Here is a 16,356-nt window from a genome sequence, read left to right on the forward strand (position 1 = left end):
CTTCATGAGTTGTAAGTGACAGTAAAATGGTCTTGTATGAGAAAGGCTATCCAGTGCTTCCACTGTCTCACGCAATCCATATTAGAAAGCTTAGCAACTATCATCTCGTTTAAAGAAGTGCTATGCATTACTAGTTAGGTATCTTGAATGCTTTTGCTCATGAGTGTACAGGGTGTTACAAAAAGGTACGGCCAAACTTTCAGGAAACATTCCTCACACAGAAATAAAGAAAAGATGTTATGTGGACATGTGTCCGGAAACGCTTAATTTCCATGTTAGAGCTCATTTTAGTTTCTTGCACCTACGCTCAATGCAGCATGTTATCATGATTTCATATGGGATACTCTACCTGTGCTGCTAGAACATGTGCCTTTACAAGTACGACACAACATGTGGTTCATGCACGATGGAGCTCCTGCACATTTCAGTCAAAGTGTTCGTACGCTTCTCAACAACAGATTCGGTGACCGATGGATTGGTAGAGGCGGACCAATTCCATGGCCTCCACGCTCTCCTGACCTCAACCCTCTTGACTTTCATTTATGGGGGCATTTGAAAGCTCATGTCTACGCAACCCCGGTACCAAATGCAGACACTCTTCATGCTTGTATTGTGGACGGCTGTGATACAATACGCTATTCTCCAGGGCTGCATCAGCGCATCAGGGATTCCATGCGACGGAGGTTGGATGCATGTATCCTCGCTAACGGAGGACATTTTGAACATTTCCTGTAAGAAAGTGTTTGAAGTCATGCTGGTACGTTCTGTTGCTGTGTGTTTCCATTCCATGATTAATGTGATTTGAAGAGAAGTAATAAAATGAGCTCTAACATGGAAAGTAAGTGTTTCCGGACACATGTCCACATAACATATTTTCTTTCTTTGTGTGTGAGGAATGTTTCCTGAAAGTTTGGCCGTACCTTTTTGTAACACCCTGTATATGCTCAGTGTTCCTTGTTAGCTAAACTTACTATGGATCCTATTTCAATGAAGATTTTAAAAGTGCACAGTAAAACATTTATTTTATGGCCACACTGAAAGTTTGTACTATCTTATTAACATATGAAAGCCTGCCAATTGCTTTTACCTACCACACAGCCTATGTATCTCTTTTATTTTGTATTGCCACATATTGTTGCTAGCAGCTAGTTTTTATGGCATGACTGACTACAGTTGTGAATAACTGATCCTGCAGTCAAAGGTTATTACATTACCTGATATGCATAACTATATTTTTCTATATTATTGCTAGTGGTCAGCCTTTTCTTCATGCCAGTTGTCAGTCTGTAGATGACAGCTGTCATGTGAAACAACTACAAGAAAAATACCACTGGTGCAGTTGTGCTGGCCCTTAAAAGCATTCAGTGCTATGCAAAACCTTTCCGGTCTCTATTTAAAAATGAACCATCGTTCAAAATATACAAGATTTAAACTTACAAGGAATATGTGAAAGGAAGTGCTTTTTGAGCTAGTTATTTTGCAACATTAGAAACAAACCTAGGTTTGATAGTAAGTGTGGGTCATGGTGGTGTAGCAAGCAGAGCAATAGAATCTGGACCTGGTGGTGTCAGGTTTAATCCCAGATAGGGGTGAGAATTTTTCCTCACTGCAGTCCATCCAGGATGGTCCCCAGTCCACTCAGCCTGCTGTAAAAGTGAGTGCTGTCGATAATTCCTGTGGTTTAAAGGTCCCTAGACAAGGGACCTACAACCCCTCTCCATCCTAATGCCATGGCAAACAGAAAGGCTGCAGTACGACTAATAGACCAGTCACAGGTTTATGCCACAAAGATAACCCTTACCTTTTACTCATCTTTATCTGTTGTTTTTAATGGTGCATTCAGACTTTATACACCATGTGATCAAAAGTATCCAGACACCCACAAAAACATACGTTTTTCATATTAGGTGCATTGTGCTGCCACCTATTGCCAGGTACTCCAGATCAGCAACCTCAGTAGTCATTAGACATTGTGAGAGAGCAGAACAGGGCGCTCTGCAGAACTTACAGACTTCGAATGTGATCAGGCGATTGGCTGTCACTTGTGTCATATATCTGTATGCCAGATTTCCACACTCCTAAACATCCCTAGGCCACTGTTTCCGATGTGATACTGAAGTGGAAACATAAAGGGACACATACAGCACAAAAGCATGCAGGTCTACCTCGTCTGTTAACAGACAGAGATGCTGACAGTTGAAGAGGGTCGTAATGTGTAATAGGAAGGCATCTGTCCAGAACATCACACAGGAATTCCAAACTGCATCAGGATCCACCTCAGGTACTATGACAATTTGGTGGGAGGTGAGAAAACTTGGATTTCACGGTCGAGCAGCTGCTCATAAGCCACACATCATGCTGGTAAATGCCAAACAACGCCTCACTTGGCGTAAGGAGCATAAACATTGGACGATTGAACAGTGGAAAAACATTGTGTGGAGTGACGAATCACGGTACACAATGTGGCGATATGATGGCAGGGCATGGGTATGGTGAATGCCTGGTGAACGTCATCTGCCAGCATGTGTAGTGCCAAGAGTAAAATTTGGAAGTGGTCATGTTATGGTGTGGTCCTGTTTTTCATGGAGGGGGCCTGCACCCCTTGTTGTTTTGCATAGCAATGTCACAACACAGGTCTACATTGATGTTTTAAGCACCTTCTTGCTTTCCACTCTTGAAGAGCAATTTGGGGATGGTGACTGCTTCGTTCAACGTGATTGAGCACGTGTTAATAATGCAAGGCCTGTGATGAAGTGATTACACTTACAGTCCCTGTAATGGACTGGTCTGCACAGAGTCTTGACCTGAATCCTATAGAACACCTTTGGGATGTTTTGGAATGCCGACTTTGTGCCAGGCCTCACCAACCAACATCAATACCTCTCTTCAGTGCAGCACTCCATGAAGAATGGGCTACCATTCCCCAAGAAACCTTCCAGCACCTGATTGAACGTATGACTGCAAGAGTGGATGCTATCATCAAGGCTAAGAGTGGTCAACACCATATTGAATTCCAGAATTACCGATGGAGGGCGCCATGAACTTGTAAATCATTTTCAGCCAGGTGTCTAGATACTTTTGATCACATAGTGTACTTGCCACACCCCTTTTGAATTACTGGTAATTTTACTAAGAGAAACTTCAATTAATGAATTAAATTATAACTACTAGGTTGTGCTGAAAGATAATGCCTCCTAGTTTCTTAGGTGGCAAATCATAAAGCTCTTTTTTTTAAAAAAAAAAAAAAAAGATTATTAACAGTCTACATCTTTATTTCTCATGTCTATATATTTATTTCTCAATATACTCACCGTGGCAATTATTACAACAAGAGACCAGTTTTGTGATACCATCACTTTAGAATAGTTCACTTTGTTGATGCAGCTACAACCTCATGTCTGCTTTCACTCTTTCATCATTATCAAAGTGAAGTCCTTGAAGGTGTTGCAGCCATCATGTGTGGTCTGGCATTGTCACACTGAAGGAGATGGTGCTCCATGCGTGGACGAACTCTTCAAATTTGAAACTCAGTTACAATATGCTGTTTCTCATACACACTACCATGTTGCGCTCGACTATTCAGAGCCCTCTAGTGGCAGAGGGCTGCAGATATGCTGACATGAAGCATAAATATGTAGAATGTTAACAACATTTGTATTATTTAAAAATCTAGAAGAGTTTTCGCATAAAAAATTCAGAGGCATTATTTTTCAGCACACCCTCCATAATTACATCTTACTGCTACATATAAGATATTTAGGCAAACATGGATATTATGGAATTACACAGGGCTGTCATCATAATATATTTATCATTGTTGGTTATTGAGTTTTGGTTTAATTACTCTATTTGGTATATCAAAATTGATTATCACATCAAAACTATTTGACGTAAAAACATATGATGTTCATTGCTTACAATTGTATCTTATATGTTTCATTTGTCTTATCACCTCTTAACATAACTATGCATTTGTCTTCTTCATTAAAATTGTGAAAATATTGATTAGGCAGACAAACATTACCTTCAGAGGTTTTACTGCAGGCATCAGTGAGTTTATCTCATTCACATGGCCAGTGTAGTGCAGTCTGATTTTCTGTTGATTTATTAGATGAAGTGAAACATTAATGACAGTAAATTCAATTTTCATGCCTTGTTGGGTTGAAACGGTCTCCCAGAAAGCCCCAGAATGTCATTAGGTGCTCAGCTTGTGCCCATCACCTCCCATCCAACTGAGCCTGGGACTCAACTGTTAAAATGCTGTCATCCACCTGACTGTACCTGCTCTGCCCACTTGACCTTGAATCACACATGTGATCCTCTAACTCTCCTCGCCAACTGAAGCCTAAAATATGACAGTCTTTTAAAATGACCCAAACTTTATAAGTTTGTGGGAGAGGTCCTGCAACAAGATCTTGCACACTACTTGTTGAACGTTTCAAAAATACTCTTCTGTATGCCAAACACATTTTGTTTAAGAGTTGCCTGTTTGTGTTTCTATGCTTTGCTTTGTAGCTATTGTACAACAACTACTATTCCTCAGATATTTTACTGGTGTTATTTCAAGAGCATGAGGCATCTGTACTGTCTTTAACTGTGCCCTTAAGTCTTTATTTGCTAGAGATTCATTAAACATTAACCCAAACCTGAACCATAGTTCCTCTGCAGGCACATTATCTGATTGAAAGCATCAAGACACCCTTTGTAATGCAGAATTGACTGGTTTGAGGCAAGCATAATTTGAGATATCTTGGTGTCCTCCATCTGCTTAGCAGAGAGATCCTGGAGTGCAGCAAGACAGTCACTATCTTCATCAATGTCTTGATGGTCTTTCACAGGGTTTCTTGAGAGACAGTTGGCAGCTTGGTGTTTTCTTCCACTTTTGTACACTATGGTAATGTCATACTCCTGAAGACATATGCTCACCTGGCGAGTCGCCCTGTTGGATCCTTAAGACCTGTCAACCAACAAAGTGAATGATGGTCTGTAACAACTGTGAATGTCCTTCCATAGAGATATTGTAAAAATTTGCACGTGGCACAGATCACAGCAAGACATTCTCTTTCTGTAGTTGAGTAGTTTCTCTCAAGTTTTGTAAGTGTTCTAAAAGCATAGGCTATCACCTTCTCTTTTTCATCCAAAATTTGCACCAGACCAGCACTGATCCCATACCCACTGGCATCTGTGTGTAGTTCTGTAGGTGCTCTCTCATCGTACAGACCAAGTACAGGGTCATTCATCAGAGCTTTTTACGGCACATCGAAAGAATCTTGTTGAGCACCACCCCAGATAAATTTGGCATTGGTTTTTAACAACTCGTCGAGTGGCCTGGCTTTGATACAAAAGTCTTTGATAAAACGATGATAATAAGAACATAATCTGAGGAATCTTCTCACATCTCTAATACTTTTACGAATAGGAAATTCCGTTATAGATCTCACCTTTTCTGGGCCTGGCCACACATCTTTGTTTGACACAAGGTTTCCAAGTATTTTGATTTCTTTTGCTCCAAAGAGACACTTTCTTGGATTAAATTTCAGTCCGCCTTGTTGAAGACACTTAAGAATGGCCCTCAGTCTTTTTATGTGTTCATCAAATGTCTTTGAGAACACTATAATGTCATCTAAATAACAAAGACACATTGTCCACTTCAAGTGATTTAGAAGATTATTCATCATCCGTTCAAAAGTTGCTGGTGCATTACACAAACCAAATGGCATTACCTTAAGCTCATATAGGCCCTCAGGGATGAAGAATGCAGTTTTCTCACAATCAGCTTCATCTACTTCGATTTGCCAGTATTCCAAGTACATGTCCATGGTTGAGAAAAACTTAGCCCCCTTCAGACAATCTAGTGTATCATCAATTTGTGGAAGAGGGTAAATGTCCTTTTTAGTTATCTTATTAAGCTTCCTGTAATCAACACAAAAGCGCTAACTGCCATCCTTCTTCCTGACGAGAACCACTGGTGACAACCATGGGTTCTGCAAAGGCTGAATGATGTCATTCTTCATCATTTTGTCTACCTCATTGCAAATTATTCGGCGTTCCATTGTTGACACATGGTATGCTCTCTGGCTTATTGTTTGATTGTCTCCAGTGCTAATCTGGTGCTTCACCATCGATTTCTCTAATGTGCTCTTTACCAGTGGATTGAAGCATTCAGAGAACTCTTCAAGAGTGGCAAGTAGCTTCTTCTGTTGTTCCTTAGATCTGGTGATAGTCAAGCTAGAAGATCTTGTCTCATAGTGGTAACACTAATTTCACCCACAGACTTGGCATGGGAGGTTTCTATGACACTCAGCTGTTCTGCAATTAATGGTTCAGTCTTTGCCACACACATGCGTCTTGGAAGGATCTGCAGTTCTCGGTGGCAGTTAACTATCCACAATTCACTGAATCCATTCTTAAATGAGACGACAGAGGCTGGGATGACCAAGTTATTCTTCAGTGGTATGCTTCTCTTACATTCCACTACAAGACCCATGGGTTGATACATGGCATGACACATGACCATTACCTTTCTAGTGCTGACTGCAGGAATGATCACTTCGTCCAGCACGCATAGACTCCACACACTCAGATGGGCGTGTCCTGTCCACAGTATCTCATCTCGTCTAGCATAATCTTCAAGCGACCACAATGTATAATTGCCTGACAAGCTTTCAAAAAGTCCTATCTGAGAATGATGTCGTGACTACACTCTTGTAAGATGATGAATTCTAAGGGCTGTGTATGGCCACTTATACCCACATGAATGACACATCTTCCTGTAGGTTTTACCTATTTCCCATTAGCCACCTTCAGCAGAGATGATTTGTTGTTGCCGAATATGGATTCCTGCAACTGGCAATGGCACTTTTCCAAAATTACTGAATATGAGGCTCCAGAGTCCACAAGAGCTTGGGCTGGTCGGCCATCCATGAGGATATCGATGTAGTTCCCTATCATTTTTGTAGTGATTGACAGCGGAGGCTTTTTTTTTCTTCAGCGACCTCACTTCCAAGCAAGGTCGCACCCTTTAGTTTTCCAGGTTGCGGCAGCTAGGTGATCAACTGGAGCTTCTAAACAATGATGGAGACCTTGGTCGGCGTGTTGGGGAGCATCCTCTCCAGTGGCTAACTTGTGGCGATGGTGACCTACGTTATCCTGCACCCACATCTTCTTGTTCATCTTCATTGTCCCGGAGATGGCGTCGGCTAAGATGGGTTGCTGTCTTCTGGTGCGGCTATCATCAAAAATCCGCCACCTTTCTTGACAATAGCACACCACATGTCCTGGTCGTCCGCCCTGTAAACATACTGGTTGGTTATCCTGGGTCCTCCAGACATCAGTCTTCCTTGGTGCCCAAACAGGTTCTCATGTGGCATTGTAGGAATATAACTCCACATTGGTCTTGACCTTTTCACCATTTTAAAGGGAAATGAAGGACGAGAAATTGGGTTCAATGTCTGTTCCACTTCCTCCCTTATGACCTCTTGAAGCATCTTGGTTTTTTGCTCGCCATGAAATCCAAATACCTTCTGGACTTCCTCTTTCACTGTCTGATGAAGAACACTTGTGAAATCAGTTCCTTCCTCCATCACAGACTTTGATACAACATTTGGAAGCTGTTCAAACTTCTTGCATGTAATTCTTTTTTGATGCATTGTTCCAATATAATGGCACCATTTTATGAAGTCGTCTTCTGTTGAAACCTCCTTCAGGAGTAGGGCTTGATACATGTCTTCAGCAATACCCTTCATGAGATGTGCAACCTTATCTTTCTCCTTCATTCTAGGATCCACTATTTTACACTCCTCCAAGACATCTTGAATGTAGGATACTGTAGTTTCTCCTGGACACTGTACCCTGCACTTTAATTTATCTGCAGCCTTGCACTTCTGTTGTTGTGTTGCCAAAATACTTGTGCAGTTCCACCTGGAATACTTCCCAGCTTGTGAACTTCTCCTTGTTGTTCTCATACCATTGTTTGGCAGTGCCCTCCACGTAGAAAAACACGTTAGCCAAACACACAGTGTCATCCCATTTGTTAAATTTGGCTATACACTCATATACCTTCAGCCACTTGTTTGAATCTCGACCATCGTAACCAGAGAACCCGGAAGGATGTCTCGTGTGGTGGCAAAGAGTTGCTGTCATTGTTACATCCTCTTCTTCTTCTGTCTCCAATAGATTGTGATTTGTTGAATATGGCTTGAACTCGGGTTTCTCATCACGTAAATGGCAGCTCTGTCATGGCCTGATGGGAGCCACTGTGTCATCAATAATGTGCGCTATCGTAAGTTCCAATACCCGATGCCTCCACCAGAATAATGTCACATAGAAGGAGCTGTCACATAGAAGAAGGTGTGGAATGACTCATTACCCTCTCCCTTAAAACCCACATCCTTTCATCTTTCCCTCTCCTTCCCTCTTTCCTGACGAAGCAACCGTTGGTTGCGAAAGCTAGAATTTTGTGTGTATGTTTGTGTTTGTTTGTGTGTCTATCGACCTGCCAGCACTTTCGTTTGGTAAGTCGCATCATTTTTGTTTTTTTTAATATATATATATATATATATATATATATATATATATATATATATATATATATATATATATATATATAAAAAGAAAGATGATGAGACTTACCAAACAAAAGCGCTGGCAGGTCGATAGACACACAAACAAACACAAATATACACACAAAATTCAAGCTTTCGCAACAAACTGTTGCCTCATCAGGAAAGAGGGGAAGGAGAGGGAAAGACGAAAGGATGTGGGTTTTAAGGGAGAGGATAAGGAGTCATTCCAATCCCGGGAGCGGAAAGACTTACCTTAGGGGGAAAAAAGGACGGGTATACACTCGCACACACACACACATATCCATCCACACATATACAGGCACAAGCAGACATATTTAAAGACAAAGAGTTTGGGCAGAGATGTCAGTCGAAGCGGAAGAGCAGAGGCAAAGATGTTGTTGAATGACAGGTGAGGTATGAGTGGCGGCAACTTGAAATTAGCGGAGATTGTCGCCTGGTGGGTAACGGGAAGAGAGGATATATTGAAGAGCGTGTTCCCATCTCCGGAGTTCGGATAGGTTGGTGTTGGTGGGAAGTATCCAGATAACCCGGACGGTGTAACACTGTGCCAAGATGTGCTGGCCGTGCACCAAGGCATGTTTAGCCCCAGGGTGATCCTCATTACCAAGAAACACTGTCTGCCTGTGTCCATTCATGCGAATGGACAGTTTGTTGCTGGTCATTGCCACATAGAATGCATCACAGTGTAGGCAGGTCAGTTGGTAAAACACGTGGGTGCTTTCACATGTGGCTCTGCCTTTGATTGTGTACACCTTCCGGGTTACAGGACTGGAGTAGGTGGTGGTGGGAGGGTGCATGGGACAGGTTTTACACCCGGGGCGGTTACAAGGATAGGAGCCAGAGGGTAGGGAAGGTGGTTTGGGGATTTCATGGGGATGAACTAACAGGTTATGAAGGTTAGGTGGACGGCGGAAAGACACTCTTGGTGGAGTGGGGAGGATTTCATGAAGGATGGATCTCATTTCAGGGCAGGATTTGAGGAAGTCGTATCCCTACTGGAGAGCCACATTCAGAGACTGGTCCAGTCCCGGAAAGTATCCTGTCACAAGTGGGGCACTCTTGTGGTTCTTCTGTGGGAGGTTCTGGGTTTCCCACGTGGATGTTTCCAATCTCAGAGGCCTTTACAAATGTCTGCTTGTGTCTGTGTATGTGCGGATGGATATATGTGTGTGTGCGAGTGTATACCTGACCTTTTTTCCCCCAAGGTAAGTCTTTCCACTCCCGGGATTGGAATGACTCCTTACACTCTCCCTTAAAACCCACATCCTTTCATCTTTCCCTCTCCTTCCCTCTTTCCTGACGAAGCAACCGTTGGTTGCGAAAGCTAGAATTTTGTGTGTATGTTTGTGTTTGTTTGTGTGTCTATCGACCTGCCAGCACTTTTGTTTGGTAAGTAATATCATTTTTGTTTTTAGATATATTTTTCCCACGTGGAATGTTTCTCTCTCTCTCTCTCTCTCTCTCTCTCTCTATATATATATATATATATATATATATATATATTTTACACCAAACATTAAGTCTCTCATTGGCGTTGATCTTCCTCCTGTTCTTCGTATACAATGAAAATGGTTTATCAGTTGTGACGACAGCGGTACCATAATTCTTTTTTGGTATTACACCTATTGAAAATGTACGAAAAGCTATAATAGCTCTCTCATTATAGCTCTCAAGTCCTCCACTTGGTGAATCACCTCCTCTTACTATAGCTATAGTAAACCATGAATTACCACTCACAAGCTCTGTAGTAGTGCAAGAAAAATTAATCTTACATCCTACAAAAATTATGGGTCCTCCAAGTAGTTGCTGTTGAGCAGTCTGTTTTGGTTTAAGATCAAATGTATCTACATTCTTGTACACTGGTAGTCTAGCTCTTCTAGTATATCTTCTCCTTCAGTAAGGCATGGCTGTCTGTACTGTGCGGCTGCCTCGAGTTGAATGAGCGTGCAGCTGCCTCAGCACTAGGTCTGGGCCCCCTCCATGCGGGCTGTGATGCAGCGGCTGACGCCGCTGCTGATAAGAATGTGCAGCAGCCAATCAGTGCCCGACCGGATGGGCTTTGACCACACTTCCTGCCTTTTTAGCAGCGGATCGCGCTTTGTTAGAACTAGAGCACGATCCACCGCTGCTGCCTGCCAGCGACTAAGTCTGTTTCAAGGTCACCCACCTTACATAGCTGTAGCGTCTAAGTAAAGACAGCCATGCATATATATATATATATATATATATATATATATATATATATATATATATATATATATATATATAACAGAGGGAAACATTGCACGTGGAAAAAATATATCTAAAAAGAAAGATGATGAGACTTACCAAACAAAAGCGCTGGCAGGTCGATAGACACACAAACAAACACAAATATACACACAAAATTCAAGCTTTCGCAACAAACTGTTGCCTCATCAGGAAAGAGGGAAGGAGAGGGAAAGACGAAAGGATGTGGGTTTTAAGGGAGAGGGTAAGGAGTCATTCCAATCCCGGGAGCGGAAAGACTTACCTTAGGGGGAAAAAAGGACAGGTATACACTCGCACACACACACACATATCCATCCACACATACAGACACAAGCAGACATATGTGTCTGTATGTGTGGATGGATATGTGTGTGTGTGTGTGCGAGTGTATACCTGTCCTTTTTTCCCCCTAAGGTAAGTCTTTCCGCTCCTGGGATTGGAATGACTCCTTACCCTCTCCCTTAAAACCCACATCCTTTCGTCTTTCCCTCTCCTTCCCTCTTTCCTGATGAGGCAACAGTTTGTTGCGAAAGCTTGAATTTTGTGTGTATATTTGTGTTTGTTTGTGTCCAGCGCTTTTGTTTGGTAAGTCTCATCATCTTTCTTTTTATATATATATATATATATATATATATATATATATATATATATATATATATATATATATATATATATATATCTAAAAAGAAAGATGATGAGACTTACCAAACAAAAGCGCTGGCAGGTCGATAGACACACAAACAAACACAAATATACACACAAAATTCAAGCTTTCGCAACAAACTGTTGCCTCATCAGGAAAGAGGGAAGGAGAGGGAAAGACGAAAGGATGTGGGTTTTAAGGGAGAGGGTAAGGAGTCATTCCAATCCCGGGAGCGGAAAGACTTACCTTAGGGGGAAAAAAGGACAGGTATACACTCGCACACACACACATATCCATCCACACATACAGACACAAGCAGACGTATTGAAATACGTCTGCTTGTGTCTGTATGTGTGGATGGATATGTGTGTGTGTGCGAGTGTATACCTGTCCTTTTTTCCCCCTAAGGTAAGTCTTTCCGCTCCCGGGATTGGAATGACTCCTTACCCTCTCCCTTAAAACCCACATCCTTTCGTCTTTCCCTCTCCTTCCCTCTTTCCTGATGAGGCAACAGTTTGTTGCGAAAGCTTGAATTTTGTGTGTATATTTGTGTTTGTTTGTGTGTCTATCGACCTGCCAGCGCTTTTGTTTGGTAAGTCTCATCATCTTTCTTTTTAGATATATTTTTTCCACGTGGAATGTTTCCCTCTGTTATATTCATATCATTAATTTGAACCCAACAATGACGTTTGTTATTGTCACTGTTACATTTCGAAGTCTTTTCTGTCGTCTTATTTCCTCCTTCTGTTTTTGCCAGTAGTTTCCCTTTGTATTCACCTTCTCCTTTTTACCGTAATCCACTATACAATTTTATCCCGCCGATATATACTCAACAATACGTAATAATACGTAACCCACTTCCAAACCATAACAAAAAATTTTTTCTTCCGCTACTGCTATAAAATCCACCGTTTCTAGTTCACAAACAGTTCCTTTCAGCTATTAAACAACCTTTTCGGCTAGTTTTAATAACTTTTGCTTTATTTCGATTTCCGTTTTTTCACGTCACCGATCATTTTTAGCCGCTTCCCACAGGTTTTAACGTTATTATTTCTCCACCAGACAATTGTTAGCCTCATTTCCATAATCTGCCACCACCATACCACTACTTTTAATACATCCTCACGTAGTTTGAAATACGTCTGCTTGTGTCTGTATGTGTGGATGGATATGTGTGTGTGTGCGAGTGTATACCTGTCCTTTTTTCCCCCTAAGGTAAGTCTTTCCGCTCCCGGGATTGGAATGACTCCTTACCCTCTCCCTTAAAACCCACATCCTTTCGTCTTTCCCTCTCCTTCCCTCTTTCCTGATGAGGCAACAGTTTGTTGCGAAAGCTTGAATTTTGTGTGTATATTTGTGTTTGTTTGTGTGTCTATCGACCTGCCAGCGCTTTTGTTTGGTAAGTCTCATCATCTTTCTTTTTAGATATATTTTTTCCACGTGGAATGTTTCCCTCTGTTATATTCATATATATATATATATATATATATATATATATATATATATATACAGGGAAACATTCTCTACCAGAGAAATAAACTGACACTATCCTTATCAAATTTACTTCTTATGAGGATCTTTCTTCTTGATTCATGTAGTCCTTCAAGCCTTGCTACAAATGTATCATGGTCCAAGATCTGAATTTCAGTGTAAACATTCTCCAAGAGATTACCTCTGTTTGCTTCAGCAAACCTAACATTTTCTATCATGGATCAGAATTATCTGTCCTAGGCAGTTTTCCTGAGAAAGCTTTTAGAACTGTTTCAGAAGGAGCTTTATTTCATCCACTACTTACAACATTTTAATTTTTATAATTGATTGTAGAGTGGCTAAAACTTTTTCAAATGATTACAGTATGAGCGGGGAAATATTTGTTAATGAACTGAGGCATTCTCTAAAGTTTTCAGTTATTTCTGCAGATCAGTCTGGTGCACAGTATATGGATCCAGCAACAACTTTCAGTGTAAACTCACCCAAACTCTTCCATATACAGACTGAAATTCCATGTGATTTCATTTATATTCATTGCATGCTGAAATACATATGCAACTTCCTATGCATCTAGTTATCAGTGACAGTGAATGTCTGAGGATATTGCTGACTTCTCACACCTTTATAACCTTCAAGAGAATGTGTAATGTTTGCTGCTGTAACAGTTGAGCTGGACTATTCATTACTCTTGAGAGCACCAGCTGTAAAACTGAATTACTTTATATCACCAGCAGAGAGGAGACAACAGTTGGAAGAGAGGAGTGGTGTGAACACTGATGCACTGGAAATTGTGGCAGTACTGCTGCTTTTTAAGCAATGTGCTGGACTAGCACTACATTCTTCACAGACTCTTACTGCTTAGAAATCTTTCCTTTCATTGTCATTTGAGAGGTTCAGATGTCATTTATAAAGAAATAAGGAGAGATATAGTTACAGAAAAATTAAAGCCATTTTATACAAGATCCTAATATTTTACCTTACTAGATTAATGATATACTTACTTAATTATTGTAGCTTACTGATGTCATTTTGGACTATCATAAGAAATCTAATAAAAAAAGTGAAAACCCAAATGGTGTACCATTGTCTCAGATGGGACAATGTTCAAGAAATCACAGCACTAACTCTGTTAACAGATTCCAGTAACAAATTTTCATCATGAAGGTAGCACATTTCAGTTGTCGTTGAGTTTCAGGAAGCTAAATAGTGCTAAATTAATTTTGTGCCAAAATGTTCTAATACGTAGTAAATGGCCATGAATGACAGAAGCATTAAAGAAGCAAGTTAAAATATGAAAAATGTGTTGGACTGAGTGTTCCTCAATATAAACTTATCACCAAGAAATATCAGCACTAATTACACATTATGAGGTATTTTATGAAGATTTGGTTTGTTAAAAGCCAACTGGCCATAGTGGTAACCCAGTTTCCTGTCAGATCACAGAAGTTAAGCACCGTTGGACTTAGCTAGCATTTAGATGGGTGACCATCAGAGTCTGCTGAGTGCTGTTGGTAAGTGTGGTGCACTCAGCACCTGTGAGGCTAATTGAGGAGCTACCTGATGGAGAAGTAGCAGCTCCGGTCATGAAAACTGACAATGGCCAGTAGAACAGTGCATGGACCATGCCCCTCTGTATTTGCATCCAGTGACGCATACCGATCGCGGTGGCGCAGTGGTTAGACACTGGACTCGCATTCGGGAGGACAACGGTTCAATCCCGCGTCCGGCCATCCTGATTTAGGTTTTCCGTGATTTCCCTAAATCGCTCCAGGCAAATGCCGGGATGGTTCCTTTCAAAGGGCATGGCTGACTTCCTTCCCCGTCCTTCCCTAATCCGATGAGACCGATGGCCTTGCTGTCTGGTCTCCTTCCCCAAACCAACCAACCAACCAGTGACACATATCAGCTGAGGATTACACAGCAGTTGGTTGGTACCATTGGGCCTTCTAAGGTCAGTTTGGATGGGGAGAGGGGGAGAGAGAGGGGGGGGGGGGTTAAAAGTAATAGAATTCAACGATCTGCCAATGCTAATGAAGCTGTGTTAATGTTAAGCTGTGTGAGTCTAGAATGCAAAGCAATTTTCTCCACATTTCTTCCAAATAATTTGTGAAAAGAAAGAAGATATAAATTAGGTTCACCCAAGGAAAATTGAAATCTACCTTCGTACAAAATAGGAATCCAGGATCTTCATCACTGCATCACATTGCTACATGTGAAAATTACATTTTACAGTTGTTCTGGCAGGTTATTTGAGTATATTGGTCTTAAAACAAGTATTGGTTTCTCTGTTTAGCTACTTGCTTGTAAATGTATTAACCTAATGATGATGAGTTTTGAAAGTTTCATAGCTGTCAAAATGTTTTTCACAAATTTTCCTCAAGATTGTTCACAATATATGACAAAATAAATTCCTAACATGTCACTTTGTGTTTACTCAGTTGTTTTGAATGAAATGCCACACTTTGTTATTGATTATGGGTTGAAATAACATGTGGTTGTAAATTATTTATAGGAGCTAAAATGAGCCAAATGATCATCTTCTTCATATCTCAGATAGGTATATTTCACATTCATTAACTCTATTTTGCTATTGATATGCAATTGGTCCTGCTCTATTTTTTTTCTGATATTGGTGATAGGAACACACATTCAGTCTCAAATACAATACCATAACCTTCATTTTTAATTTGGTGCATTGAATCTTCTAATTACATAATTTATTTCTCATTTTTCCACAGGAAGGCAGCACAACTGCATGCGTTCACCAAGATATGCATCACACACACATCAGAACTCCAGAGATTCTAATGACTCATGTCATTATCATATAATAGAAAGGTGTTCGTGGCCACAATGCAATCATTCATGTCCAAAACTGCAGAACCCTTATACAGGAGAAGAAATGGACTTCATTGAATTGTTAAAATCATTTGGCCTTGACATGGTGAATGTTGCAAATGCACTTGATATTGACATTCATACACTTAACAATATGGATCATGAGGAATTGCTTCAGTTACTTACACAACAAGCTAACTGAAACATGTACAAGTGTAATGTAAATAATGTTGGATATACTGTACTATATTAACTATATTAGAAATGGAATTAGTTTTCTCCATCCATAAAACAGGAATAAAAAGAAAACTAAAATGATCAACATGAGTTGCATTGCATTACAACTCAACTTACAAAATACTGTGTGTCAGAAATCTTCAGAGCAGTTCCTTGCTGTATTATTATTTAGTTAGTCATCACCAAAACTTCCTGTCTTTTATTTGGTAAAATAAAAGGAACACAAAAGGCTTGAAAAATCATGTTTATGTCAATAAATGTACACAAACACTTTACAGTCAATTCTGCAATAGGGAAAGTAAAAGTGAAGAA

General features: G+C 40.5%; 1 protein-coding gene across 1 annotated transcript in view; it reads left to right on the top strand.

Annotated features, from left to right (window-relative positions):
• Nucleotides 1–16,009, top strand: part of LOC126249405 (palmitoleoyl-protein carboxylesterase NOTUM) — a 240,559-nt gene extending 224,550 nt beyond the window's left edge. Inside the window, exon 12 of the mRNA XM_049951059.1 lies at nucleotides 15,708–16,009. Within this exon, the coding sequence (XP_049807016.1) occupies nucleotides 15,708–16,009 (302 nt within the window). The remainder of the gene's footprint in view (nucleotides 1–15,707) is intronic.
• Nucleotides 16,010–16,356: the final 347 nt, after the last annotated feature.

The sequence above is a fragment of the Schistocerca nitens genome, chromosome 3, assembly GCF_023898315.1.
Source record: "Schistocerca nitens isolate TAMUIC-IGC-003100 chromosome 3, iqSchNite1.1, whole genome shotgun sequence".
NCBI lineage: Eukaryota > Metazoa > Arthropoda > Insecta > Orthoptera > Acrididae > Schistocerca > Schistocerca nitens.